This window comes from Colletotrichum costaricense (genome assembly GCF_030867565.1).
Source record: "Colletotrichum costaricense strain IMI 309622 chromosome Unknown Scaffold_26.1, whole genome shotgun sequence".
NCBI classification, from domain to species: domain Eukaryota; kingdom Fungi; phylum Ascomycota; class Sordariomycetes; order Glomerellales; family Glomerellaceae; genus Colletotrichum; species Colletotrichum costaricense.
In genome coordinates, this window is record NW_026848255.1 from 324364 (window position 1) to 351029 (window position 26666).

At 53.2% G+C, this 26666-nt stretch overlaps 10 protein-coding genes across 10 annotated transcripts; 5 read left to right on the top strand and 5 right to left on the bottom strand.

Annotated features, from left to right (window-relative positions):
- Positions 1 to 35: 35 nt before the first annotated feature.
- On the bottom strand, positions 36 to 902 carry CCOS01_15922 (uncharacterized protein; the record flags this gene model as incomplete). The annotated part of the gene is made up of 4 exons (XM_060464060.1): positions 36 to 75; positions 132 to 551; positions 601 to 738; positions 883 to 902. 4 exons carry the CDS (start codon positions 900 to 902, stop codon positions 36 to 38), a joined length of 618 nt encoding a protein of 205 aa, XP_060305441.1.
- A 1324-nt stretch (positions 903 to 2226) lies between these two features.
- CCOS01_15923 (uncharacterized protein) lies at positions 2227 to 3697 on the bottom strand (the record flags this gene model as incomplete). Its single annotated transcript, XM_060464061.1, has 7 exons — positions 2227 to 2281; positions 2332 to 2751; positions 2798 to 2958; positions 3089 to 3243; positions 3299 to 3340; positions 3399 to 3561; positions 3635 to 3697. 7 exons carry the CDS (start codon positions 3695 to 3697, stop codon positions 2227 to 2229), a joined length of 1059 nt encoding a protein of 352 aa, XP_060305442.1.
- Positions 3698 to 5201: 1504 nt separating this feature from the next.
- CCOS01_15924 (short chain dehydrogenase) lies at positions 5202 to 6354 on the top strand (the record flags this gene model as incomplete). The annotated part of the gene is made up of 4 exons (XM_060464062.1): positions 5202 to 5256; positions 5332 to 5525; positions 5586 to 5650; positions 5715 to 6354. 4 exons carry the CDS (start codon positions 5202 to 5204, stop codon positions 6352 to 6354), a joined length of 954 nt encoding a protein of 317 aa, XP_060305443.1.
- Positions 6355 to 7675: 1321 nt separating this feature from the next.
- On the top strand, positions 7676 to 9118 carry CCOS01_15925 (histidine acid phosphatase; the record flags this gene model as incomplete). Its single annotated transcript, XM_060464063.1, has 1 exon — positions 7676 to 9118. The coding sequence occupies one exon, from the start codon at positions 7676 to 7678 to the stop codon at positions 9116 to 9118; it is 1443 nt and encodes a 480-aa protein (XP_060305444.1).
- A 632-nt stretch (positions 9119 to 9750) lies between these two features.
- Positions 9751 to 10800, bottom strand: CCOS01_15926 (uncharacterized protein; the record flags this gene model as incomplete). Its single annotated transcript, XM_060464064.1, has 5 exons — positions 9751 to 9948; positions 10157 to 10203; positions 10257 to 10310; positions 10366 to 10729; positions 10786 to 10800. The coding sequence occupies 5 exons, from the start codon at positions 10798 to 10800 to the stop codon at positions 9751 to 9753; spliced, it is 678 nt and encodes a 225-aa protein (XP_060305445.1).
- Positions 10801 to 16077: 5277 nt separating this feature from the next.
- CCOS01_15927 (uncharacterized protein) lies at positions 16078 to 16434 on the top strand (the record flags this gene model as incomplete). The annotated part of the gene is made up of 1 exon (XM_060464065.1): positions 16078 to 16434. One exon carries the CDS (start codon positions 16078 to 16080, stop codon positions 16432 to 16434), a length of 357 nt encoding a protein of 118 aa, XP_060305446.1.
- Positions 16435 to 16650: 216 nt separating this feature from the next.
- CCOS01_15928 (uncharacterized protein) lies at positions 16651 to 16815 on the bottom strand (the record flags this gene model as incomplete). Its single annotated transcript, XM_060464066.1, has 1 exon — positions 16651 to 16815. One exon carries the CDS (start codon positions 16813 to 16815, stop codon positions 16651 to 16653), a length of 165 nt encoding a protein of 54 aa, XP_060305447.1.
- A 2694-nt stretch (positions 16816 to 19509) lies between these two features.
- CCOS01_15929 (uncharacterized protein) lies at positions 19510 to 20615 on the bottom strand (the record flags this gene model as incomplete). The annotated part of the gene is made up of 3 exons (XM_060464067.1): positions 19510 to 19737; positions 20093 to 20298; positions 20546 to 20615. The coding sequence occupies 3 exons, from the start codon at positions 20613 to 20615 to the stop codon at positions 19510 to 19512; spliced, it is 504 nt and encodes a 167-aa protein (XP_060305448.1).
- A 2527-nt stretch (positions 20616 to 23142) lies between these two features.
- On the top strand, positions 23143 to 23775 carry CCOS01_15930 (uncharacterized protein; the record flags this gene model as incomplete). Its single annotated transcript, XM_060464068.1, has 1 exon — positions 23143 to 23775. One exon carries the CDS (start codon positions 23143 to 23145, stop codon positions 23773 to 23775), a length of 633 nt encoding a protein of 210 aa, XP_060305449.1.
- Positions 23776 to 23819: 44 nt separating this feature from the next.
- Positions 23820 to 24253, top strand: CCOS01_15931 (uncharacterized protein; the record flags this gene model as incomplete). Its single annotated transcript, XM_060464069.1, has 2 exons — positions 23820 to 24012; positions 24045 to 24253. 2 exons carry the CDS (start codon positions 23820 to 23822, stop codon positions 24251 to 24253), a joined length of 402 nt encoding a protein of 133 aa, XP_060305450.1.
- Positions 24254 to 26666: the final 2413 nt, after the last annotated feature.

Here is a 26666-nt window from a genome sequence, read left to right on the forward strand (position 1 = left end):
AGTTCATCGCGGCCTGGTGCCCTCAACTATCAATCTTAATTCAACCTCTCAGGCTTGCGCGCATGTATCAACTGACTACTGATGGTTAGAAGAAGAAGTGAGAGCCGCCCCGCCGGGTTGAATTTACTCACATGGGAATGTATGCGTGTATACATCTGTTTCTCAGATCGTTCCGCACGCCAACGAGAAACATGTCGACCGCTTCCCGTGACCACTTGAGGGCCCTAGTGAAAGGCGCAAGTGTGAAGCCTTCAATCCCTTCCATGTAATTCTCATGGTTAAAATGGCCGAGGGTCTGATAATGCTCATCCTTGGGCCAAGTATTAAGAGGCCACTTGAACGTGCTATACGTCACATTGACGTAGCCGATCTCTCTCATGACTTCCACGAGGGATAGCACATTTACGAAAGGGCGCCCCATGATATTGCATGCCTCTTCGATATAATCTGCCCATCTTGATAGTGAGTGCTCCCGAGTTAGCGTCCCGTCGTCGGACAAGGGTCGGACATGACCTTCTTGCAATTCAAACCAACCCCCGGGCTCAAGATGGCTTACAGAAATCAGTGGATTACTTGTTTGAAGATGAGGAGGGCCCTTACTCGTAGGCTTGCTGGAGGAGCTTCCTCCAGTCTGATATAGACGACGTCATTGCACGGCAGTGTATGTAATCGAACGGCTCACGGTATGTCCACGTCTCTTCTATATCGTCAACCTCAAATTTGATGTTGGGTGGGACGCTAAATGATGATATCAGCATGTCAGAATGGTTTTCCATGGGTATTTAGTCCGCACGCGGTCGTTTGTGTAGGCGAAAGATCTACGCCGTATACCTGATCATAGCTTCAGCTTCCGCGGAAATCGACTGCTCCTAGATTGCTAACCACTGCTTCGGGGTGTTCATCGGCGAAGTCAATAGCCCAAATTCCCGTACCGGTTCCAAGGTCAAGCACGCGATTGACTTTTGAGCCTGGCTCGTTTGGCGGAGCGAGTCCCAGTCTGTCGTGAAGGGTGAGGAGGAAGAGCTCGTGTTGGAAATCTGGAGAAAAGGTTGGATGACATGAGCTCGACTCGACGTCGCGATCTGAAGGAGAAAATGGTAGCATATACCTAGCCTATCCATCTCCCGTTCGTCATTAGGGTAGTTGTATCCTAAGATGTAAGGTCAGACGACTGAAAGACCGGGAATATCAGATTAACATACTTCCCGCTTTGTATTTGTGGTAAGTTCTCCCATTCTCATGGCGGTGTTGAAGGATCGAGCTCGATAAGCTGTGAGTTGAGGATGCGATACTCTGCGGGGAAAAGTTATGCGCTTGCTTCTTGTGTAGATGTCAAACATTAATCATTGCTTACCGTCAATCTTTCCGATGCGTTATCCTCCGTAATCTGCAGCTGACTTCAGTATCGTCAAATCGCATTAAGGTATAGCGGCCATCTCACTTCATCAACCACGATGACCGGTCCGTGGTTAATCGATGGTGCGGATTGATCGTTGCACATGATAGTTGCTGAGTTCCGAAAGGCAGTGTAATGACTGCATCGCTAGCTCCCCTGGCTTTGACAGAGAGATTGACGGGAATCGAGATCCAAATGGCTGCGAACCATTTATCTGTGGTGGAAGAGGATTCCGCCCCTCTTCTTGGCCAGACATGGATTTGCGATGTTGGTGACAAGGTGCCAGGTTGGTGCGTGGGCACTGCTTGCTCCAACGGCACAGGAGCAGGCCGGGGTGGCCTTACGCACGTATCATGGCGGATACTACAGGGGAGGCAACGATTGATATGTATGGTAGCAGGTTGGTAGAAATCCTATCATATCCGAGTACCCAAGCCGTCGATGCCCGTCAGTAGATGATAGCTCTAGGCCGCGATCCTTCACCGTCCTGTGGGACTCACGATCGGTTGAGCGAAGGCACAATATTGAGTGCAGCGAATCCATCAAAATTACCATCGGCTCTACCCTCATCTTATAAATGTGGACTTCTACCTGTCATGGAGTATGCCTTAAGGCCTGGTCACTCACAGCGCATTATGCGATCTCACTATCTGTCGACAGCAAGAATTGATCCACATATGGCACGCGAAACGATGATGGTGAAGACAGTATGCAGCTTATATTCCATTGTGACTGACAGGGAAACCTGCCACCCACATAAATAGAAGAGAACATTGCAGCTTCTCACTCCTGCACAAGAAAGCATGCACCACCAAGCCAGTGCCTCGCTCTTACGACGCCGGCTCGGCTGCCTTCTCTTCAGGTTTCCTCCCGTAAATCGAGTAGCTTTACTCCGCATCAGTACCAAAGACCTCAAGTGGGAAGTGAAAACTTACATTGGCCAGTAGGCATGAATGTTCCGGTTCTTCATGTTAGTCCGTACCTCCGCCAGAAAGACGAGTACTTCCTCTTTCGTCCAGTTCAGTGCTCGGGTATAGGGCGCCAGCGTCCAACCCTCGAGGCCTTCCATACAGTTGGCATGTGTCCAAGACCCAAGCTCCTTGTAATGGGGGTCCTTGGGCCATTCATTGACAGGCCACTTGTACGTCTTGATAGTCACATCGACAAAACCGGCCTCCTCCATCAAGACTGCGAGGTTAGGAATATCCACGAAAGGGTGTCCGAAGATCTCCACCGCCTCGCCGAGTAGTTTCAGCCACTTCACCATTGCATGCTCTGGCTTGAGGGTGCCATCGTCGCAATGAGGATCGAGATCGGTCTCCTGGATTTCCAGATATCCGCCGACCTCCAAGTGCCTGCTAGAGTTAGCCTATGCCTGTCATGTCTTCTATCGAAACTCACTCGAAGGCTTGCTTGAAAAATCTAGGCCAATCGCATATACTCGAAGTCATCATCCTGGTATGGATGTAGTCGAAGGGTGTCGAATATGTCCAAGGTTCTTCGATGTCGTCAACTTCGAACTTCACATTCGGAGGGAGGCTATGACGTGTGAGCTTCAGCATCTAGCAAAGGGTCACAACTTCAAGACGCACGCTGTTGACTGGACAGGCGATAGATCTACGCCGGAGACCTGATTGATCTCATTAGTTTCTACTACCTAGGATGATGATAGTGGCGCTTTCGCCTACGTACCTCCGCCTCGGGGTGCTCATCGGCGAACTCGATTGCCCAAAGACCGGTGCCTGTGCCGACATCGAGAACACGCTTGACACCAGAGTCCTTAGCATTGCAGGGAGCAAGACCAAGCTGGTAGTAAAAGGTGAGGAGGAAGAGATTGTGTTGCAAATCTGGACACAGAGTCAGACGGCTTAGCCATACGACAGAGAGATTGAAGAAACTCACCTAATCTGTCGGCTTCTTTCTCGTCGTTCGGATAACTGTACTCTACGCAAGTTAGTTTCCGCACTAGCAGAGCATCTGAGGCCTATGTCGAGAGACTCACGGCCATCTTTGTACCTGTGGTAAGTCCTGCCGTTCTCAACTCTATGGTTGAAGATGGAGCTGCTCAAGCTGGTGGTGGATGATGCTAAGCTCTGAGCTGGTTGTGAGAAACGGTTCAGGTGCCGGTTTTGAACAATGAGAGTAGTGGCATACGGAAGCGCGGTCTGACGAGCTGTCATCCCAATCCTGTTCAAATTGTTAGGGCCTATTGTTCTACTGAAGCTGAGAACGTCTTACCCCCTCTTCAGCGGCAATCACAGGGCCTGTGGCGGCTGGACGATTAGCTTCGTCGTTACACATTGCGATGATCCACAGATATGCTGTCTGACAAGAGAAAGATCACGTTTGGACGACGTCGAAGAAACAAATCATTATCAAATTTGGACTTGCGACTCTTTATGAATCTAGAAGGTGTGTGTTTTACCCCTCTCCTTGGCCAGGACTGAATGCAGTATAATTGCGGCACAGATGCAGCTCGCTCGTGGGAAACTGTTTGTCTGCTTCCTCAAGGCTCGTCACGTACGTAGCATTCCTGGGATGAAATCAATAGGCGGAATATACGATAAAATGCAGGGTATGTGGGCTTGGGGCGGATCAGAACTGGGGGTGAGTTCCCCTGTGATACCCAATAGTTCAGCCCGCCCAGCCGCGGAGATGAGCCGCTGCATGAGGTTGGTGAAGGGTCGATGCTGTGACAGGGGAGACTTTCGCATATTCTTGCTTCAGATCGTACGACTTGGCAGGCGACAGACTCATTGTCAAGCAGGAATTCGAAAACATCAGTGGAGAGCCGTCAACTGTGTTTTCTTCTCTCACGTGGTAACCTTTTGAGGTCCCAGTATGTGGTCGGAGCCCTACCGCAACGGCCTCGATGAACCCTTGGTGAATATGTTACCGCCGCCAGGTCCTTGGGACGACAACGCTGAAGAAATGACAGAACCGAGCATCTGTGGCTCCATCTCGTTAGGTTTCGACACCAAAATGATGTATCACTTTTCGTAGAGGTATCGCCTCACTTCAAAATCAGTGATGACAGGTCCAACAGACCGTTCAACGGTTCACTAACACATCTGAAAAATAACATGATGCGGTTGAATCTGACCTGACCGGAACACGCTGGGAGTGGTTCGGAAGAGGGCTTACGGGGAGACGGTCGTTCATCCGGAGACTAACATTAGGATTGCGCGCTAAACTAGGCCCCGGACGGGAGGGTAAGGTGCGTTTGCTTCTAGAGGCTACCTAACAAGCCTCATACGGAACGTACCTGGGGCTGAGCAAGGCAAGAGGAAACAATCTCTTTCCTCTGATCTCGTCCACCAATCAGCAGCTCCTTCCCCAACCTGTGTCTTTGGTTTCCCCGTGATCCCATCGTGACCGAGCTCTGGATGAGTCAGCAGCGGAATAACTAATCATTTGGGTTTGACATGCCGCGGAAGGCTCCGCACTCGGGGTCTATCCTTACCTTCCGTTGCCGAGGTCCCAAGGTCCGACGCGCTACCACCGCCTGCCATCTGAGCTGCGCCTTGCCGTGGCCGTTGCACAACAAGACATCGCACCAACCGGACTCTTTTTCGTTTCTTCTTCATCGTGTAACAAAAAGATTCAACACTCGTGCAGCCTCCGATATCTTTGTGCAGCCAACGGATCCACCAAACATCCATCGTCAGGGTTCCCCAACAATCAGCATCTATCGCCTTAATCTTGTGGAAACAGGGTCCCACACGTCATCATCTCAAATCACCTGTGATACCTTGTTCATTGTCTCTGTCCCATCCCTCATCACCCACATCTGGTCCTTGCAAACATGCCTATTCCCGAGTCCGAGTATTTGAGTCCGGTCTGGAAGGATGGCATCTTTAGTGAGTGACTTTCGCACATAGTGTTTTGTCTGCTGCCACCTTACCAGCACCGTCAATACTAACTCTCTTGTGCAGACAACAGAGTCGCCTTTGTCACCGGCGGCGCTGGAAGCATTTGCAGTGCTCAAACTCGCGCTCTTGTCCGCCTAGGAGCAAATGCCTGCATCATCGGCCGCAATGTCGAAAAGACAGAGTCCATGGCAAAGGACATAGCCACAGCCAGGCCTGGTGCAAAGGTCATTGGTATCGGCGGCTGTGATGTTAGAAATGTATGTGCTCATCCACACGCATTCCTTCAAGATATGTTGCGGCTAACAATTTATATCTAGCCCCAAAGCCTGCAAGACGCCGCAGATCGATGCGCCAAGGAGCTCGGCGGCATCGACTTTGTCATGTAAGCGCCCGATTCACAAGGATCTCATCCTGGGGTAGACTGCTGACAACCTTATTACCAACAGTGCGGGAGCTGCTGGCAACTTCATCGCACCCTTGTCCGGCATGAGCCCCAATGCATTCAAGGCGGTCATCGATATTGATGTCTTGGGCACTTTCAACACTGTAAAGGCTACCATTCCCTACCTGGTAGAGTCGGCAAAGAAGAATCCCACGCCCAGCCAAAACGGCCTGACCGGAGGCCGCATCATTTTCGTCTCTGCCACATTCCACTGGACAGGTATGCCGCTGCAAGCACATGTCTCAGCCGCCAAAGCGGCCGTCGATGCTCTCATGGCCTCGGTGACGTTGGAGTATGGCCCGTTCGGAGTCACAAGCAATGTGATTGCCCCCGGGCCGATCAAGGATACGGAGGGCATGCAACGGCTGTCCAGCAGCAAGCAGGACCAGGCCAAGGCCAACGCCGTGGTGCCGCAGGGTCGGTGGGGCGTCATCCGGGACATTGCCGATTCCACCGTCTACCTCTTCAGCGACGCCGGCAGCTTCGTCAACGGTCAAGCAATCCCTGTTGACGGCGGTGCTTGGAGACGCCAGGGTGCACTAGCGGTTGGAACAGATGACGACATGCAATACCCGGATTTCCTTCTAAAGGGAGAAATCTCAAAGCACGTAAAGAGCGGCCGAAAGACGGAGTCCAAGTTGTAATCGACATCGAGAAATCAGCCGTGGTGGGGTAGGGAGGATCACCTCCAGCAAGTCCGCGGACAAAGGAATTCCATCGACCGGGGGTGGAGAGATTGTAAGTTGACATCGCAAGGGTGTGGCTGTTGAACCGCTCAGCTTGTTAGATATATTGAAGAACCGTAGGAAATGGCACTGTATTGAACGAATATAGTCGTTTACAGAAATGTCCCGGATCTTTTGACATTTTGTACAATCCCACCTCACGTTTTATCAATCAGAACCTCCAATCCTTGAGCAAAGCGGCTATCGGCACCACAATTCTACTCAGGCTACTTAGATACATATCTCCCAGCCGCCGACAGGCCGAGCCGCCCCGCGGACGGGAGCGGAGATGCTTGCTGCTGCAAAGCTGCCCCCGAACACACTTTTTTTCTTACCGGGTCGGTCACCAAGCCAACTAATTAGCGTCTTCCAAAGACCGGACAGGGTGCGGCGTACTCAAGCTTTTTGAGCCAAGCCGGCATCCACATCCCTCGACCTGCAGGTGATAGCTTACCATTGGCGGAGCCTTCAGGAACAGCTTGACTAATTGGCCACACGAATTGCTACGCAGACGTGAGTGGCATGGTGGTGGCATCCATCCATTCCCGCCGTCGCCCGCCATGCGGATAAGCAGCAAGACTCACCCGCTCGCGCCGCCCACGGTTGCAGTGAAATCGTACTTTTTGACTGCAGAGTGATAGGACCTGGCCCGGTGGATGCTGATCCATGGGTCTAGTGCGTTTTTATTTGAACCCTTCTCTTGTTACCCCTCCTTTATCGCCAACCATCGACTGGCCCAGAGCAATGAAGCGGGTCGAACCATGCTAGGGACTGGGGAGGAGGAATGGAACATCTGTCGCTGAACCATGTGTGGGCTGCAGGATTTCTTTGAAGGCGATTTTAACTTGTTGAAGCGTCGAAAAGTCCGACTGTCGGTTGTGACATAAAAAGGCCGGCGGTACCCGGCTGCGCGAGGGGACTCGAGGAGACTCCCGATCGTCTTAGTCTCTTCAACTCTCGTGAGGTTTATGTGAACTGCTGACGGGCCGTTAATTTTATTGCTTTTTCTTCTTTACAGGAATTGCAACCCGGCTTTAAGCTTATCTCACCGGCCGTTCTCACACTTCGGCGGGTACTCGACTTGTGTGCAGCAAGTAGTTGGTAGTTCAATTGGTTCATATCGAGTAAGTGGAGGGCTCTACTTGATGTTTTTATGCATACATCAACTCTTATAGCCAGTGGAGATCAGTATCACCAGTCGAGCTAACACCCTCACAGAGTCCAACAACACATCGCAAACATGGGACTCAAGCACCTCCTGGCAATGGGTCTGCCCATCATGCCCGCGGCCGCAGAGACCGTCCTCGGCATCTACGTCTTCCACCGCCACGGCGACCGCACAGCCAAGAAGACGCCTCCCGTCCGCTTCACCGACCTCGGCGCCTACGAGGTCTACACCTCCGGCCTGGAATACGGCCGGCTCTACGTCCGCGAAAACGCCACCCACCAGATCCGCAACATGAGCACCGACGACGTCCTCCCGGAGCAGCTCTCTGTCACCTCCCCCACCGACGTCGTCCTGCAGTCCTCGGCCAACGCCTTCCTCCAGGGCTTCTACCCGCCCTCCGGCACCGTCGAGGCCCTCGCCAACGGCTCCAGCGTCGAGGCGCCCCTCGGCGGATACCAGTACATCCCCGTCAACGCCGTCGCCACGGCCTCCACCAGCACAAACGCCGAGAGCAGCGAGTGGCTCCAGGGCGGCAGCGGCTGCGGTAAGGCCGTCGTCAGCTCAAACAACTACTTCTCCTCGCCCGAGTACGCCGCCGTCGACGCCGAGTCCCGCGATTTCTACCAGAGCCTGCTGCCCGTCATCAACGGCACGTTCGGCGCAAAGGCCGCCACCTTTGAGAACGCCTACTCCATCTTCGACCTCATCAACGTCGCCAGGATCCACAACGACAGCATCCCCTCCGACTCCCTCCTCACCAACGCCACCATCCGCTCGCTGACCGACTACGCCAACATCCACGAGTGGAACCTTGCCTACAACGAGAGCGACCCCATCCGCGCCGTCGCCGGCAAGGTGCTGGCCGGCCAGGTCCTCCAGGCCCTCAACGCAACGCTCAAGGACGCAGCAAAGTCTTCCTCCGTCAAGGCCAACATCCAGTTCGGCGCCTACGCCAGCTTCTCGTCCTTCTTCGGCCTCGCCCAGCTGCAAAAGGTCTCGGCCGACTTCCAGACCGTCGTCGACTACGCCTCCTCCATGGTCTTTGAGCTCGTCACCAACGCCACCTCCGCCAGCCCGGCCGCCGACGACGTCGCTGTCCGCTTCCGCTTCGCAAACGGCTCCGCCGGCATCAACAACCTCACCGTCTACCCGCTCTTTGGACAGTCCGAGACCGTGCTGCCCTGGAACACTTTTGTCACTCAGATGCGCCAGTTCGCTATTGAGGATACCAAGACCTGGTGCACCGCCTGCGGCAACTCCACCGGCACCTGCGCCACGGCCCTGGGTCTGGATGGCAGCACCGACGCCAACGGAACCGGCTCAAGCGGTAGCAAGGGAGGCGTCTCGACTCCCGTGGCGGGCGTCATCGGCGCGCTGGTGACGCTGGTCGTGATTCTGGGCATCCTCGGCCTAGTCATGCTCATCGGTGGCTTGCGTCTGGTCAAGAAGTCCAAGATCGCAAAGGATGTCCCTGCCGCTTCTACTGCGGAGCAGACAGGCGGTGCCAAGCACTGAGCACGTAATGTAAGAAACGATTGTGTGAGACCAAGTGTTCACGATGGATTTGTGATCGATAATGAGACACGATGAATGTATCGTGAATGGTAGTCCCAAGCGGACATGAGCTACCTTAGTAATAAGATGTTGATACCACCCTTTTACTCAAGAGACTACCCATATTCCTTGCCCTGTGATGAGTATGCTCTGCGTAGAGGGGGCGACCCAAGGAATTCGTCCCATATCACAGTGTTCAAGAGCGCCAGAACCTCCTCTGAGCCCGCGGCTTCATCACCATGGCCACCGTTCCAAGTGACTATGTTTTATCTACAGATATTCTAGGGACTCGCAAATGCGAGAGGTGTTGTTGGTTGTCCGCTGCCCTCATCCGAGCTACCCAAGTTCTTCGAAGAAGACCCCTCCCACCCCGATGGGGCAGCCTACGCCCTTAAGTCTCTCAACTCGACCAAGCTTGGGTTGTCATCTCTGTCGGCTTCAGTCGGATCGGAGCTAGATAGTGTGGTTCCACGCATTCTCCTATCGTTAGATCGAGCAGATCGCTCCCTGGTAATATCTGGTGATGCGATGTCCGCGTCTCGAGTTTCTATCCCTTGGACGGTAGGGAAACCTCGACGTGAGCAGCAAGTGCGCTAGCTTGCTACTGAAGTCTCGTTCATACCGTAGATTACGGCGTCGACAAGCCCCTGTATCACGATGCAAGCCTGATCGACGTTTTGCAATGGGAAAGGTGCTGGCGTATTCGTACTTGCTTGGTATATCCGGATGGCAGTTGGGATAGTCCAGACGATGGCATACGCAAGCGGATACAAAAGCAACAGGCGAGCAATCTGGAGCACGGTCAGTCATTACCTCTTCGCTGCCCTGAGCATCGTCTCTTCTTGCCCTTTTGAGCCTTCTGATGGAAATCATAGATTGGCCTTCCAGTCCTTCGTGAGTGCTTGCGGCCCTGCTCCCATCTTGTGTCGAGTAACCGGACTCCAGATGCCCGGGAGACTCCTGCATCGAACTTAACCTGTTCTGAGCTCTGAAAAGAACAAGGGCGAGGTATGCGTATAGCACAAACATGATGGTTATGATTATCCCTAAGGGCATGTTAGTCGTAGATCTAACGTTGTTTATATCGTGTGTAACTCACATCGAGGAACAAAGTTGGCGAGCAGCCTCGTTTTGTCTGACTTGAACCAGCACCCTGTCCGCCTAGGTCAATGACACGAAAGTGCTTTGACTTGGTCACGAATACTCACAAGCCCCGATACTGTGGTAGCCATTCAAACCGAGGCCCACAGAAGCCCATAAGACCGAGAAGAACCACGGAAGTCCCCAAATGACGACTTCGTGGTTCTGCACCCAGCTGGCTCGCTTTCTTTGGCCAGTCAGGATGAAGAACGTGCAAATGGCGATGTTGAGGACCCAATAGTCGGTTTGAATGACGAATACCTGAGCCATGAAGCCGTTGAGCTTACAAAAGTCGGTTTGTTCTGGATCATCGATAAGTCTGCCGCTAAGATTCATCGTTGTCGAGCAGATGAAGTTGAAAGCCATGAGAAAGTCACTGATCGCAAGTCCGATGATAAGGCGATGACGGAAGGATCGCAGGTTTGGGAAGATCTGAAGTGCTTGTCAGCTTTCTGGACATTGCTAACTGATTCGGAGTGGGGGTTGACCCAATAGCTGGCCATGATGAAGCCGGCACCACAAAGCGACAAAAGTGATACAACAAGTATAACAACGCTCTCTATACGAACCTCCTCTAAGGTAGGAGGTTGGTCTAGCCCGCTTCCATTGCTTGTATTGTTTTGGAGAAACATGGCGACATGTAAGTACTTGTGAGTGCGCACCGCCGTAGTCCGTCTGCCTTGCGCAGGTGGTGAGATGGGGTCTCTATTGCTGATGTGGTTGAAGCTGGAGTCGTGCGGCTGTACGCCAGGGCTTCTTTACGTTTGGCGATGATGTCTGGCTTTTCTCGTCTGACGTCTTCATTTGGAATGTTTACTTGACGTTGTTTTAGCAATTTTGGCTTCCGGACCGATGGTGAATGTGAAGGTAGCCATATCTTCGGATAAGAAATCCAGGCAAATGGCAGCTTCGACAGCAGAGGAAGCAGCCACTGAATTCCTCCAGCGATGGAAGGCGAGCTTATCGCCGCGATCTTGCTGTGTGTGCTACCTTCCCATGAGGTACACACGGAAGGCCACATGGTGTCTGTCGTGGGGGTCCTCGGGTTCGGACGGCAGGTAGAATTGTTCGACATCGCAGAGATCGTGGTTTCAGGGGTAGCGACATCGGTATCACCACAGAACCCAGGCAGGTAGAGATTCGTTATCACGAATACAAACATGAAAGGATCTGTGGCCGAGAAATCAAAGACGAGTAAAGAGAAGAAGAACAACAGGTGAGAGTTCTCATGCAAGCGTGTGTCATCCGGCGTGGTCTTGTATGACTTCATGTTCGCCATAACGGCAGCTGTCACTTGCCCAATAATTGAGAGAACAAACCTGGTGACTGGCCAGCAGCTCACAAGATATCAAGTACGTGGGGGACTGACATCGTCGGACACTTGCAGATGCGTAATCTGGCAGGGGTTCCAAGTGCTACTCGTCTATTGGCAGGAATGCTCAGTATTCAAGTAGGTATCCAAGATACTCTCCATCGAGGCCTTCCTTAAGAAGTACCCAGTACGTGTACGTGGGAGACTTGTTGTCCCTTCTTCAAACGCGCCTTCAGTATGAATACTTGCACAGATGGGTAGGTGCTACGCAAAATCGGGAATACCTTCCTCCACTTACGTATCTAGAGAAATTGTATTGCACGCAAGTGTCGCATCAACAGTCGCCCTGCCGGTTCGTCACACCCAACTGCCGATATCTCACCTTAATTCAGGATCAGTCGAGGCCAATGGTCCACCAACATGTCCGTCTCAAAGCCGGATATTCCCATTGCTGCAAAACACCCGCTACCTAGGTGCTTCCAGGGTTCGATCTTGGTTAGTCTAACGGTCGTACTATTTACATGGATACAGTCCTAGCGGCGTGGACCCTCCACCGGCTGCCCATTTCTCCTGAACATCTCGTCTCGGAAATTTTGGACCTCGACTCGATTATTCTGAACACCTCTTTTCGTCTCGACTTGGACGATCAAGGACATCTCCGGCTGGGCGTAGGCCTTCACCAGCTGAATCTAGAGCTCTTTGGGAATATTCACAGCAGTTTTTAGGCTGTTTTCTGGATCCCGATAACTGAGCCCCGACCCTATGTCAAAGCGATGCAATCTCCCACTTCCACTAGTGCCGCTCCGCTCCATCGATCGGCGGTCGAGAACCTGAGATTTGACAGCAGACTTGTCATGTTGCATGTCTGTCACCAATGTCGGCCGCCAGTGTAGCAAAGCGGAGGTTCACTAACTCTGACATTTACTCTGGGTCCGATGTGGCACCCGGTACCCTGGTTCTGGGTAAGGGGCTTGCTGACCATTCACCACTGAAGAAAAATACAACCGTCTTCTTTGATCCTCGACACAGCAGCCCCCTCTAGGCACTGACCCCGTCTAATTAAGGTCCGAAGCCCGGAGCAGCGGCTCCTAGCACATCCTGGGGCCTGGATGGTGGGCGGCCGGTCCTTGGAGCGCACGTTGCGAAACCGAACGTGCGCCGGCCGACCTAGAAACCCGAGGAGGTCGGCTTATTGACTTCCTGAGTTCCTGATGGTTCTTTGCCCCTTGGGCCGTTGCCGAAAGTTTGCGGGGGAGGTTGTCGGCATGGTGCCATCGGCCGACCTTCACCACGATCCCGGCTACTAATTCTGGAAGAAGAAATCGCAACCATCCGGCGCAAACATCCCGACCTGACATCATTCGGCTGACTCGCTAGCATCATACGAGCAAGTGTCCTACCGCAGCCTCCACTACACCGTTTTGACAGGTGCGAACCGTCGTGATCGGCTCAGTGCCAGGACGAGGGGATGACAAGGCGGCGGAGACACCTAGGATAAGGCCGGCAGTTTACCCCGGCACCGAGTCTCCACGGCAAATTGAGATAAATGGGGGGACAATGTCGCCCTCAAATCACTTCCTAGGTTTTTCCCCCGCCAGAAGGGCCAAAGCGGACAACAAGGGTTCTTCCAAAGGCAAAACGGCAGAAATGGCCAGATGGCAGAAGAAGGTTTCGGGGGGCAAGGACGGGGTGTTGGCTGAACTTCTTGACCCGCTCAACTCGGCTGGTGCGACAGCAACATACGATATCCCACTGGGTTAAACGACCAGCAACCCCGACATGGAATCGGCACCCTCCGTCGGCCATTGGCCTCGGGGTAAACGGGAACCTTCGCAACGTGTCGCCGGGGTGGTTGCCAGCAACGGGTCCGGAGAGCCGGGTCGATCAAATGCAAGCCCAGGGACGCCCATGGACAGTTGCGTAGGGCAGCAGCATCAGACCACTATACCGTATCGGCAATGCGACGTCGCTTGCGGACCCGGAGACGGCGCCGTTTTGGGACTTTGCTTCACATCACAAATGCTAGCGGCCGCCCTTTCGGTCCCGAGACCACGGACCGGCCCAGAACACACTGAACATAGCCCACCAGATGTAACATTGTTTGAATAACCGACTTGGACAATGTGTCGTTCTATGTATTCAAACTCGTACCTGGAGGGTCATGAGCAGGGTCGGGGCTTGAACAAGAGATTGGCATGGAGCTCCAGATGCCACATTCGGCGCAAATACTGCTCGTGAGGGCTCGCGTAGCGTGTCTCCCCAGGTCTCTCTGTCAAACTTAGACCCAGTCCGACCCGCTGCCTTCCACAATTGAACCCCCGTCCGTTGAATCTCGAAGCCGACGTCACGATGCATGCTTATTAGACTTGAGGCACGACGAGTCGGTGTACTTGATCGACATCTAGCACTAACAGAGACTTTCTCGTACGACTCAGTGCGGCGTATCGTATTGTATCTCTTTGCGGAACTGATCGACTTTGAAGGAGCTTTACCGCCGTTTAGGATTTCAGCGACTTCCTAAGAATTGACCAAACCTAGAAGCCCCACGGCGGAACAAACACAATCTTACAGTCAAGCTGGATGACAGGCTGAGTCACCTGCGTGGTTGATCTGCAAAATGGCGCCCGCGAAGGGTCCGGACTTGCCATGAGAATGACGGGATACCGAAGAGTCGGTCCTCCTCGAAGTATGAAGTGTGGCGCGTATAGCTGGCGAAGAGTGCTCGTGGCGAGGGAGCGAGCTCAAGATGGGTTTGAGAAGTTTCTTACTGGTCAGCGAAGTTACGCTGAGTTGCCCACTTCGCATAGTATTCAAGCACAGAACCTCATGCCTTAAAACGCCTCCTCGACACGACCGTATGCAGTATCTCCACACCGGAATGGCCACATCGCCAGCTGATCGAGCTTCCTGTATGCACACAGTCTCGCATTGCCTCAAGGCATGGTGCTGAGACCATTGCGATCCTACCACGGATAACGTAAATAAGGCTCCGACACTATCACAAGAGCAGACCGGAGTGGAGGGCGGGGGCCATGTAGCAGTCGAGGGAGCACCCGTACGACACGAAGCTTAGCGAGCAATCCTCCTTTTGTGTGTATCAAAGCGTCTGACTGCATGAGGAATTACAGATATTATGGGACATAGACACCCAGTCAAGGAGGGCGCGGTAGCCGTCTCCACCCGGGGGGCTGCAAGCCATCAACGACCCGTACATGGATGCTGACACCACTCTGTCTGTCGCCTTATCGTCCGCGGGAGCTATGGACACGATCGCCGAGCTATATCTACGTGTTCAGAGAACTCTGCGAATCATCACTTGCTTCATGGGAGCATGGGAGAGGTTGAGCTGGGGCCAGAGATGATCCATAGCTTCTGCAACCCAGTCAGCCTGCAAAACATGGCATCTATTGGCATTCGTGCCGCCCACGAAGATCCACGAGAGACAACAGATGAGGGGTTATAGAGCCAACAAAGTGCAAAAGTGGGAAGCGAGGGGTGCTCAAAACAGGCCAGAAACATGGGGACCAAGCAGGGCAACAGCGGCTCGCATGAAGCAAAAAAGAAAAGAAGAAACCATTGTTTGTGGAGAGGGTATATCGCGGCTCTGCTATACACCCTTAGCTTTTTTTTGTGCGGTGGGCGCGCGCGCGCGCGCGGATGCCTGCGTCGCTTCTTTTACCCTCGAACCCGCCGCAGCCCGGCGCCCGGTCCGCACCGGGCGATGTGATGAGGGAACAACGACTGTAGGTATTTGGCATTTCAGCTCAGCAAGTATGGAGTAGCTTGCAGGATCTCATGACGAACCCCCTCCATGCTCCAGCCAACGAACGCATCCTACACCGGTAGCGGCCCGTGTGAGTGTGTGTATAGCACGCAATAGCGCTGTCAAATAAGTCAGCTTCACTCTGTATCGGCCAAGGAGGGTGGGGACTTTAGTTCTGTGCGCAATGGAATGATGATGACCAAATACGTGGTGATCAGCTATGCCGTGGTGAAGGAAGAGGCGCATGGCTGTCAGGTTGACACTTCAATAGTTGACGGCATCGCACGACAGAAAGAGAAACATTCGGCTGGGACGAGATCAGGTTGTGACACATGCTTGGTCACCACAAACTGTGGTACCATTGGTTTTCTCTTCATTCCATGCTTCATGTAGCAGCATTGTGTGTGTACAGACAGTATTCTCTACCATCAACTTAGATCTTCTCTGCCCCGTCCGTCCACTTTGTTTCTCCCAAATACTTCTTCCCAATGTTTGTGCGCCAGTTCCCAATGCCCAGAGAAGGGGGGAAAGAAAATACGAAAACGCCACAGATCAGATCAGACCGCAACCGAGGATACACAGTCTACTGTGCTGAATATGCCGATATGTTGACCTCCCAATGAAATATAGAAAACAAATGAGGCGAAAAAAGAGAAAAGAAATAGGAAAAGAAATGTAGGAAACCAAAGAAATAGACCAAGGAGAATGGGCTACAAATGCTGTGCTGTGCTGTGCTCGCTTGCTGTGATTCTGCTTTTGCTTTTCCCCTGTCTCCTCATGGAGCCTCCCTTCCAGTCTCCCCACTCTGGAGTCGACTCAGGGTGTCGCCGTGTTTTGCGAGAGACTGGCATGTGCCGACATCACTCTCAGTCCAGCTTCCCTCCACAATCCCACTGCACCGGTCCTGGCATGTGTTGGTGTCGCTCCATCTCGAAACCCCAAAATACGTCGATAGCCCACCGGCTGTGCTTCGGATCCGCCCCATTGGGCAAAGCAGCTGACTGGTTGTACTTCCTGTACCTCTCCATGTCCCGAATCGAATTAGGCGTAGAAGATAAGTAGGCGTATTTCGGTGCCAGATCGTAGAGCTTTCCAGTTTTATGACATCCGCGTGGCACACAGCAGGCCAAAGTGGTGAGAGTGACATCAGGGAGGGTGCGTCGGTTGATATACGGTGAGAGTGAGAAGCAGCAGACTCAAGTTTTCTGCTGTAGATTCAAATCGTGGGCCTCCCAAGTGAGGTAAGTTGACATAAACGTCTCGTCGAGGAGTCACACTTTAACCACTGCACAAGGGGCAGTGGCCTGGGACTACGATATATCGTTCGTGTGGACCACTGCCACAGGCACGACTCCGGTTGCCATCGACTGAAGTTCTGAAGAAGTGTGCACCCGGGTCGATACATGAGGTGTAAATGTAGTAGTTCTTAGTAAAGTCGCACATGATGGGCAACCAGGCGAAAAACTGTTCCGAACGTCAGTACTCTAGATTATTGGCCCTGAGGAAGCTTCACCTACGTTTATTGTTGGAATTTATGTCCGTTGATATGCTACAGACAGAGTTGTAGATAGTTTCGAAGTCGGTGGCCAAGTGTGAAGTGCGCGGTCACTGTCTAAGCATAGCTTATGGCGGGAGTAAAATGTGTGCGTCAGGCTATACTAGTATGTAGTCGTGACAAAGTCCGAAGTTGAACAGACGGAGGAGAGAAGAAGAGATGACAGGCCGGGCATGTAACGAAGAGTATACAGTGAGGTTGAGGGAGCATAGGAGGTCAAGACTGGTTTTGTATTCGGGCACCGAAGGCTGGTTGTCAAAAAGGTGTGTACGTGTGGTTGGTCGAGGCCCGATGGGATATATATGAGTGAGACGAGAGCACAGGGCCAGGGCGTGCGGTAGGGTAGGTACCTTGCGAGAAAGGAGAAGCAAGGCGCAAAGCTTTGGTTTTACACAAACTGTGAACGGATTTGAGCTACCCTGTCCATGTCTGAGCCATGACGGAAGCGCTTGCATCGAGAGAAAAAAACAAAAAAACGGTCGTTAGGACGGACGGACGACGAGGTCCAGGGTTGAGGTCTCTCCGCCTCGCAAGGTCCAGGTCTGTGACAGTGGGTACAGGTGGGAAATTCCCCCATCAGGCGATGGAGGGCTTTGACAGTGGACGGGGGCATGGGGACGAGAGAGGGATACATGAGAGGGAGGTATCTGGACCCCTGGTCATAACTGCACACCTCGTGGCATCTGCAAGGTAAATCTGCTATCGCCACGCCCTCTGACGAGAGTGGGGAGAACTGGATGGGACTGTGCAGGGACGGGTGGGCTCCAAGTACCAAGACCGACACAATCGAGGTTCTGAAGCCCACCCAGAAGGGCAAAGGGACTGGAACAGGTCTGGGTCAGCCTTGGTTTTATTGATTGATTCGTACGGCATGCCGGGAATGGTGAGAGCTGACATTATGGCATTGTGGCTCGGAGGTTGGTCTTGGTGTAACTGGCAAGTGATATTCACTGTTGCGGTCGTTGGAATATGGATGTGCATCCACCGCCTGTTGCTACTCTTGACCAGTGGATGGGATCATCGATATGTCCTGCGCTGACAACAAGGGCGTGGGAAATATCCTTCAGACGGGATGTGCAGGCTGGCGGGCGTCAATTGTCCGTGGATCGCCTGTGGTATCAACCCCGCCCGCGGAGAGGCTAGAAGACGTGGGAGATGACCACTGCCGACGTCTGCTGTAACATGGTTGGGCTTCGCGAGCCACGAGAACAGACGTCGGGTCGTTAAGTGACCCAAATCAGCCATGCTCTGTTGTCGGTAGTGCATACGGAACAAATGGAGGATACAATGCGTAGCAGCACAAAGACCACCACAAGCACTTGGCTCCAAAAGACGGAGAAGCCGTCGCTCGACGGCCAAGGTCCTCTGTAGTACTGGAAGCACGTATTGTCTGTAGTCCCATTGCATGAATCCCTGTAAAACGCACCGACCTGACCAAGCTGGTCTCTCTTCGCGGGAGGTGTCAGGGCGGGATGTCTTTGTCCCAACAGACCGAGACACAGGCACCGAGGGCTGGGCTAGCGAGCGAAGGGTGAGCTGTGTCTCCGCCTCCACCTCGGAACACCTCTGCGGCTCAGAGTCATCCATCCACTCACCACTACTCCGAAGGCCAGCCCCAATTTGCTTTTCGGCGCAAAAGGCAAGTGACAGAAAAGAGAATACCTACTGAACAAGGACAGGCTATAAGTGACGTTGGCTCGGCGATGATGATTCGAAGCGCTTTGAAGCGAGTAGCGAATGTGATGACCGACGTATGTATGCAATGTATTTGGAGAGATATTGAGACGCGGCATTTGGCTGCCCGTAGGTGTCTTTCAACATCACTAAAGAATCGTGACAAATTCGGTCCCGAAAGCATGGACGAATTGGCCTGAAGGCGAAAGGGTAATTGCCGTGGGGGGCCGTTGGGGAACGTGGAGGGACGCAAGAAAGTAGGGCGTGACATTGATGGCGCGGGTGCAGGCGTGGTTGTTGCAAGATCAATAGCAGAGAGTTGCTGAGGATCTGATGTCGAGTCCAGCCAGTCGAAGTACCGTACAAGGGGTGTGGATGATTTGCTTCAAGGCACGCAAATGTTGAGATGGTCGATATTAGCGGGTTGTGCAGTTGCGGCAGAGAGTAGGCGAGACGATATTAGAGAACAACGTCGGCGAAGTCGGCGTACGACACAGAGTTGGCTGGTACGTCTATAGTAACACCCTTCCTTTGTGGCTTATGGAAGCGGTGTCCAAACTCTACTATAGTAGACGACACCTAGACGACATGATGGGCGCCGCTATTGCCATGGCCGGCGCCGAATGGCGGCGGCAGCAGTGGCCCAAGGTGGGAGCATAGGGTGGCAGTCGGCTTCCGATGTCTAGAGCTGAAGATGGGACCCAGGGTATCGTCAACATATCGGCAAAGGAACGGTAAAGCGTCTCGGGCATGCCCGTTTTGGAGCGAAACGTCTTTTGAGTTGATCCGAAGTGCAACGTCTTGGGGGTGTTATGTCAGGCCTAGCACGGCCGAGACCAGCATGATGAAGCGAAGCGAAGACGAAAAAGAAGCCGTGCCGAGAGAGGTGAGTGACAGACGACCTGAGTCTATCCGTACACCTTGGAGAATGGGTGGGATGGTGGTGGTAGTCGGCTGAGTGAAGCGATTCGGGAAGAGACCGGAGACAGGGCCAGAGTCAAGAGGAGACAAGAATCCGAAGCCTGGATCAGCTCATGATATGAAGGAGGGATGAAGAGATGGCGGGCGTGCGGCGTCAGGCCCCTGTTGGTAGGATATGCAGCGGACAGACGAATTGAAATGCAGTACTCCGTATACTAGGAAGCAAGATTCGATATGAATGGATGTGGGCAGTGGCGTGACTGGGCAGACGCGGGCATGGGCCAGCTGCTCTGAGCCTCTCAATCTCAAGGATTCATGAAAGTGTGCTCCGTATGCATCCCTACCTTGAGAAGGTAAGGTAAGGTATCCGTAAATTGGCACGATTTGGGAGGGAAGACGATGATGAAGATGCAGAAAAAGGAGAGAAAATTGTCAGTGGCAAGGCCGTGCTCTGCAGCAGTAGCGCGAGGTAGCTGCACACTGCAGAAACTGCAGAACGGATGTCGATAGGAAGGAGCTGGAGGTGGGTGTGGAGTCGACGGGATGTGCAATGTGCAGGTGCGACCTTACCTTACCTTGGGTGCGGGTGCGGGAGGCAGGTGGGCAGGTGCAGTTGGAGGGGGGAGGAACACCGGGAAGGTGCAGACCGGGCAGCAGGCTCGTCGAGAAGACGGGAAGGTAAGCCCGGTGAAGGAAGGGAAGGCATTCCGGATCGTGCCTGTCTTCCATGCCGACCTTAGATTCCTTGAGGTACTTCCTTAGCTCAGGTGCTTTCTCTGGGTATCATAGGTGACTGAATTATTATCATCATCAGAAGGCACTCAGACAGTAAGGTAGGTAAGGTAAGGTAGGTACCGTAGGTAAGGTACCTTACCTGATTGCCGACAAATTACTTATCGTTGGCATGGGAGGAACGAGGAAAGAAGAAGGTGGGCGCAAAAGGTACCTCCTCACCATGCTTTCCTTTTCCCGTCCCAAACTATGCAGGCAGTTTTCCTTCCTCGCCTTGTGTTTGGAGAGTACCTGTAGGCCTTGGACCTTCAGGAGGATCACCCATCATCATCATCATCTTCTTCTTCATCTCCATCTTCATCCGCTTTCTTCTTCTCCACCCCCTTGCTCTTTTCCCTTCTTCAGCCCCGTGCCCGCATGTCTCTCACTGGACGCCCCAGACATTATATGCAGAAAATCTTGGTACTGATCAGTGATGGCAAGCTATAAGCTCTTAATGTGTGATCTGCCTAGTAAGGTAGGTAAGGTAAGGAAGGGGATGTATCTGTAGGTGTATTCCTATATGTGACAAGCTCTCGCGCCAGGGTCAGCCATCAAGTACAAGGTATGGCCAGGTATTTCACACCGAAATATCATCTGCGAGACTGAAGCGGTGACTTCCAGCTGCCACAGCTGTTGGGGGACGTGCTTGTAAGTTCCATTGTTGACCTGTATGGTAATGGTACAATGGCAGTGCAGTGCTACGAGCTCTATGCTTGAGTCCCGACGTTTCTCCCTCATGCAACCCTCCAAACATGGGTGCATTTCTTGGCTGCTGCCCCCCGGGGATGAAGAGCTCTTGAGGGGTTAATACGTCGAGTCAATGAGGTCCATGGGGAGAAAACATGAAGTTGAAAAGCAAAGAAACGGAAACATATTGCCCCGCCCTTACCTTCTTTTTTCGATGTTACAATGCTGCAATGGCCATCATTGCTGTTGGCTCCGTTTGGGCTTGATGCTCAACCAAGGCATGAGTTCGCACCAAGGAATCTCTCAGCCATGGGCAGTTGCCGCGTTGTGTCCCCCAGCCTGCGATCTGAACCCAGTCCGAGGTGCAGGCGCATGAGAAGGCGCGACTGCCCTCGGTAAAGGACCACGCGGAAAGCATTGCACACATAGATGGCACACAGATGAGGTAAGACAGCGCCCACTGCTCTTTCTCTGGTACTTGGCCCTCGTGGCTTGTACCCAATCACCCAGTCAAGCCAAGGTCAAGGCCAAGGTGTAAGGTGTAAGCTAGGTGCGGAGTACGTACTTCGTGATACAGGGCCCTGGTCAAGGTAATGGTCCATCCAGAAGGAGCAGACCCATGTAGGGCACCTTCCCTTTAGATTGGCCCCGTGCCTGTTGCAGTGTTGCTCCCCATGAATGATGAATCCATGTGCCGACACGACCTGACGCTCGACTCAACACTCGATACTCTACTCAACCTCAATCCGAAGCACAAGAGGCCACAGCAAACACGCTCATACACACCACCTCTTTCTTCTTCCCCCCTGGTTTCCAGAACCCCCTCATCAGAGTTTGTCTTGTCCTTAGATCGCTTTCCTTCTCCTCCTCCACCTTATTATCATGCCGAGCGAACTAGCATCTCACTGGGCTGAAAGCGCTCGAATCGCATCAGGCTCCGATTGCCGTAAGAAAGAAATACCAGCCAATTCACGCTTTGCTTCACCAATATATGAATAATTTAGGGGAAAAGACTGTAGCCGTGCCCCTGGCATACAGACTCACTTCCCTTCTTTATGCCCAACATGTTCCGCGCAACGCCTGGCCTCTCCACACATCAACATCTCGATTGAGAGACGCCCACACCAAGACGGTATACCGACGCCCCCGGACCCCGTCTCCCGTCCCCCGTCGCCGGCCCTCTTCTGACTGACGCCTTTGGTGCTGGCTTACTCGTTGTTTACCCTCTTCCGTCCCGTCACCTTCACGGATAGAGTCAGTCGCAGCAGGCCCGAATCCACGTCGGCTCTTTTCGTCGTTTCGCGGTCAAAGCACCACCAGCCCACCTGCCAGCACCCACTCACACTTTTTGTCATTGGCCTTGTTCTGGTTCTTGTCTACGAACCAAGTCAACCTGTTACGGCACCTCACACTCCATCGTCACACACATCTGCTTTCCTTTTGGTACTAAGAGGGTGGCATTCAATCTTCCCTGTCACGGACACGCCACCCGTACCACCAGATAGTATTGACAGATAGGTGGCTACTTGCTGCCTCCAATCGACGTCGCTTTCTCCCAGAGGTGGCTTTTCCGGAGGCTCAGACTGCTACTGACCACCATTCGCCCAGTGCGATCCCGGGCATACACGGTTACACTGCATTCATTGCAGGAGATTGGACCTCGGGCCTCATAACGTCGCTCAATCTTTCACACTTCTGCTTTGCTCTGTTACGACCTGGCCCTGCTCGCCTGGGCTGTTTGCATTAGCTGTGCCATAGCTGAGATACCTTGAAGACGGAAACCAGCCAGAGCATGGGCGACTCGATCTCATCATTAGCTCTGCTCTAACAAGGCCTCTCTGGTAACACCAGCCCAACATGCACCTTTGGCGCGGGCCCTTTGAGAAATCCAGCGGTCTTCTACGACCAAGTCGCAAGGTAGAATTCCCTGGGACGACGTACCTGTCGGCATTCCATAACGTTTATTAGTCCCCAGACGATGTTGGCCAAGAAGGTCAAACACCCAACGCAGCCATTCTCGCACTGGTACCGATAATATTGGAGCCGCTGTGAAAGGATAGTCATTGCCACGGCGTTATAGCTGGTGCTACTAGCATCAAGACACCCTACCTGTCCATCGGACGTTCCCTTGGTACAGCACACCGGAGCCAGGTCCGGACATGGTTGAGTGCAACACCATGCAGGCTTCATGTGCCAGGTCAACAGCCCGATACCAAATGCCATGGAGACCGCAATGGGAGTACGATGCCAAATGTGGACGAAAGCAAGATCGTGACACCGGCTATCCCCTTTGGAGCGTCCTGAACAGAAAGTACGAGCTGGCAAAACGATCAGTAGAGTCGAAAGCGGGCAGTCTTTGTCGTCTCAATCGCCGTGTCTACGATGTGACACCCCGCAGGGACCGTCCGTCTGCGACAGAGATGCTCGAAAGCTCATGCCAATATCTGGCCCTCGGGCGCAATCCTCAATGCAATAACATGCCAATTATTGGATTGTGCTATCGACACTTTGCAACCACTGAACCAAGATCGACCCATGCCATGGTTTCTGGCGCACCCAGTATTCCAGTGGCCCACATCAACTCATTTGACGCCCTTGCCTGCACTATATCTCTGTCTGTTAAGGCCACTTCTGTGTTAACAATCGCATCACCAAACGTCTATTTACAGCGGTGTCTGATGGAACGGTACTCGGAAGCTGACCCCGGCTTGCCCTGTGAGGTCCACCTCGTCAACATGCACACCATGCGGCTCGGGACACGAATACATGGGCACTGGACCTCAGACAAATAATCTGGCAGGTCAGCCAACATGCCAACTTTAGTCCTCTACTCCGTATGAATAGACCGCAGATGCAGATGAAAGGTCTCGCGGAAAGTGGAGTGCGTTGTCAACGGAAGCCGGAGGGCGGAGCCGCGGTTCCTACTACTGGGCGCCACGACAAGGCGTCAAGGTCGAAAGAACTCAACATCCTTCAGCCACCCACCTGGGCTGACTGTCTGACTCTGATATCGCTTGAGAGCTTGACAGATGAGCATACCTGACAATCCTTAGGGATACAAGTTACAACATGTCTGAGACATTGGGACTGTGCTCGTGGATGATCGGATCAGTGATCAGTGGCTTGCTAGACCCCCACTCCACGAAAGCCTGCCCCTCAGGCGTTCTTTTGGAAATGTCACTCCGGTCGCCTACGGAAGAGTTGGCGTGCACCGTACCAACTGAACGAGTCCAATCGTCCTCAACGCCCCTGACGCCGGTAACGCTATGACGACACAAAACGAGAGAACCTTTGTCGAGGGTTGAAATTCGAATCCGCATCCAATAACCTCATGGACCGCACTGGTAGAGCTCCGAAGTTCTTTTGACATCTCGACTTAACCTCCCTATTCTGGATGGTGTCTGGGAGGACAACGTATGTTCCCTTCGATTTGATGCGGTCAACGTCAGTGAACAACTTCTGCCAGGGTATGCTGTTCATGATGCAAGCCGATCTCATCTGGGACAGATCGGAGATGAGCAGGTGTACTCCGTACGGGTAGAAGAACGGAAATCACTAGACATTCCCAAGAGGGGCACAAAGCGACGATGGAGAAGGGCACAAAGCGGCAGGACGCGCCATCAACTCAATGATTGACCCAGGGCATTGCTTGCTATTGTGGCATCCACGCAAATGCAAGGCCCTCGTCCATTTTTTTAGTGCCTATCCGACCGCACACAGACAACACCAGCTTTATGGGACGGTTGCTGGCTTGCGTGGGGACAATTGCAACAGGTCACGTCGTACCAGAGAGACGGACGCCAGCCGCATACGGATTGCCGAGCTTCGGGCTGGCCTGCCAAAATCTTAAAAAGTCTGGTTCCAGATCCAGGCGTGCAGAATCATCGTCCAAGGGAGGGGCGTATGGGATTTGACAGATGATGACCCTGCTTCTTTTCTTCTCCTCAGGTAGCCACGCCTCGTAATGTACAGAGCATCCGTACCTCCTAGGACGCTGTGGCTACTAGCCCACGAGCTCGAGCATGTCTCACCCCATGACAGCGATGGTCTTGGAATATGCCGACTTTGGTGGAACAATACATTGTTATCCCACTAGCAATTGCGAAGCGGGCCAAACCGGCAACAGCTCTCGACGCATTATGTGATCGATTTACACTCGGCTGGACTAGGGGCGTGGTTTGGACCGGTACGGACACACAGGAGAGATAGAGAGTATCCGTACGGATAGCTAATAGAGAAGCATCGAAGGCGTCCAAGACAAACAATGACGCAGCAGGGAAGCAGAAAAGTTCCGACCTTCCGACTGGTTTCTCGCAGAAACACTGAACGCCCGTCCTGCCCAGCTCCGAGCTCGACCTTGGGGCAGGCCAGCAGATCCCGTGCCTGATGTGCGACAGCGTTTTATACAAGGCGTCCTACCGAAATTCAGGGCTACCCGAAGGTCAGTCTTTCGAGGCCATGGATCCTTGTCTGTTGCCCAACGTAACGTGAAGCAGGGAAGGCTGACGGGTCAGGAGCTTGACAGTACACTAGCAATCGGAACGTACGGCGAAGCGGCGAAGCCGTTGTTTTCCCAGTCAATGGACATGTTCTTCATCGAGCTTGCTTCCGGTTAACAGCCACAATTCCCACTCGAGAAGAGCCACCAACCCAAGATACATAGATGGGTCCTCGGGGACGACGGAATACGTTCGACGATCTTGCACCCACCAATGGGGGAGCGCCCTGCAAACAGTAACTAAGCAAGCCCCTCCATCTTCTTTTCAAGAACGCACACCATGATATCCAGCACCTGAAAGAAAACCAGTAATACTTGCACCTCGCCATCGCCTCGATCTTCCCCGTTGAGTGCGGGCGTCGCTCGTTGCACTCTGGCTTCCTTGGCAACCATTGACCTTCTTCACACTCATGTTTCGTTGCAGCTCTTGAGCTGCTGCTCTCCCCTGCCGGAGAGCCAGGAGTCACCGTCAAAGCGTTCGTCGACATACCCACCCTCAGGTTTCACACCAGACTTCGAAATGATCAAAGCGCCATCCGGCCTACTCCCCACACCACAACCCCAAATTCCTCATCTGATCTCCCTGTCCCTTGCCCTTGTCAGCTCCCTGCACGGCGGCTGCCAAAGCTGGATGATCGCATCAATCGGAATTTGGGCGAATCATGGTGGTTCCAAGTCCTTTCTGACAGGTACCCGACGGGCAAAGTCTCCTTGTCCCATGCTCGCAACTATCGACTAGAAGGGGTATTATGAGGGATGCTTGCGCCGGGGTCAACCCAAAAAAAGCCTGACAGCAAGTGGAGAGTCTTGCAGAGACCGCTCGACCTCGAAGCCATGCTCGCCTTATGGAGGAGAAGCGAGAGAGGAGGGGTGCGTCTCCATTCCGCAGAGTCTCTACATACATAGGCATAGCCTGGATATCCGGAATACGAAGGCTCGAGTCGATGTCGGTAACAAAGTTGCAGATGAGAGGCAGAAGTGGGTTATCGACGCACTGTTGTGAAATTGACAACGTACCACGGCACGACACCAAAGTCTAGGTAGTACCATTCACCTTGGGCATGCTACCAATCTCACACCAGACCGCACGTACTTTGACTTCCGGCCTCACGCCCCCCCATGGCATCTCCCTATACCAGATTGAGATATCTGGCGATTTTTGACGTTTTCACACCAACGCGCGTA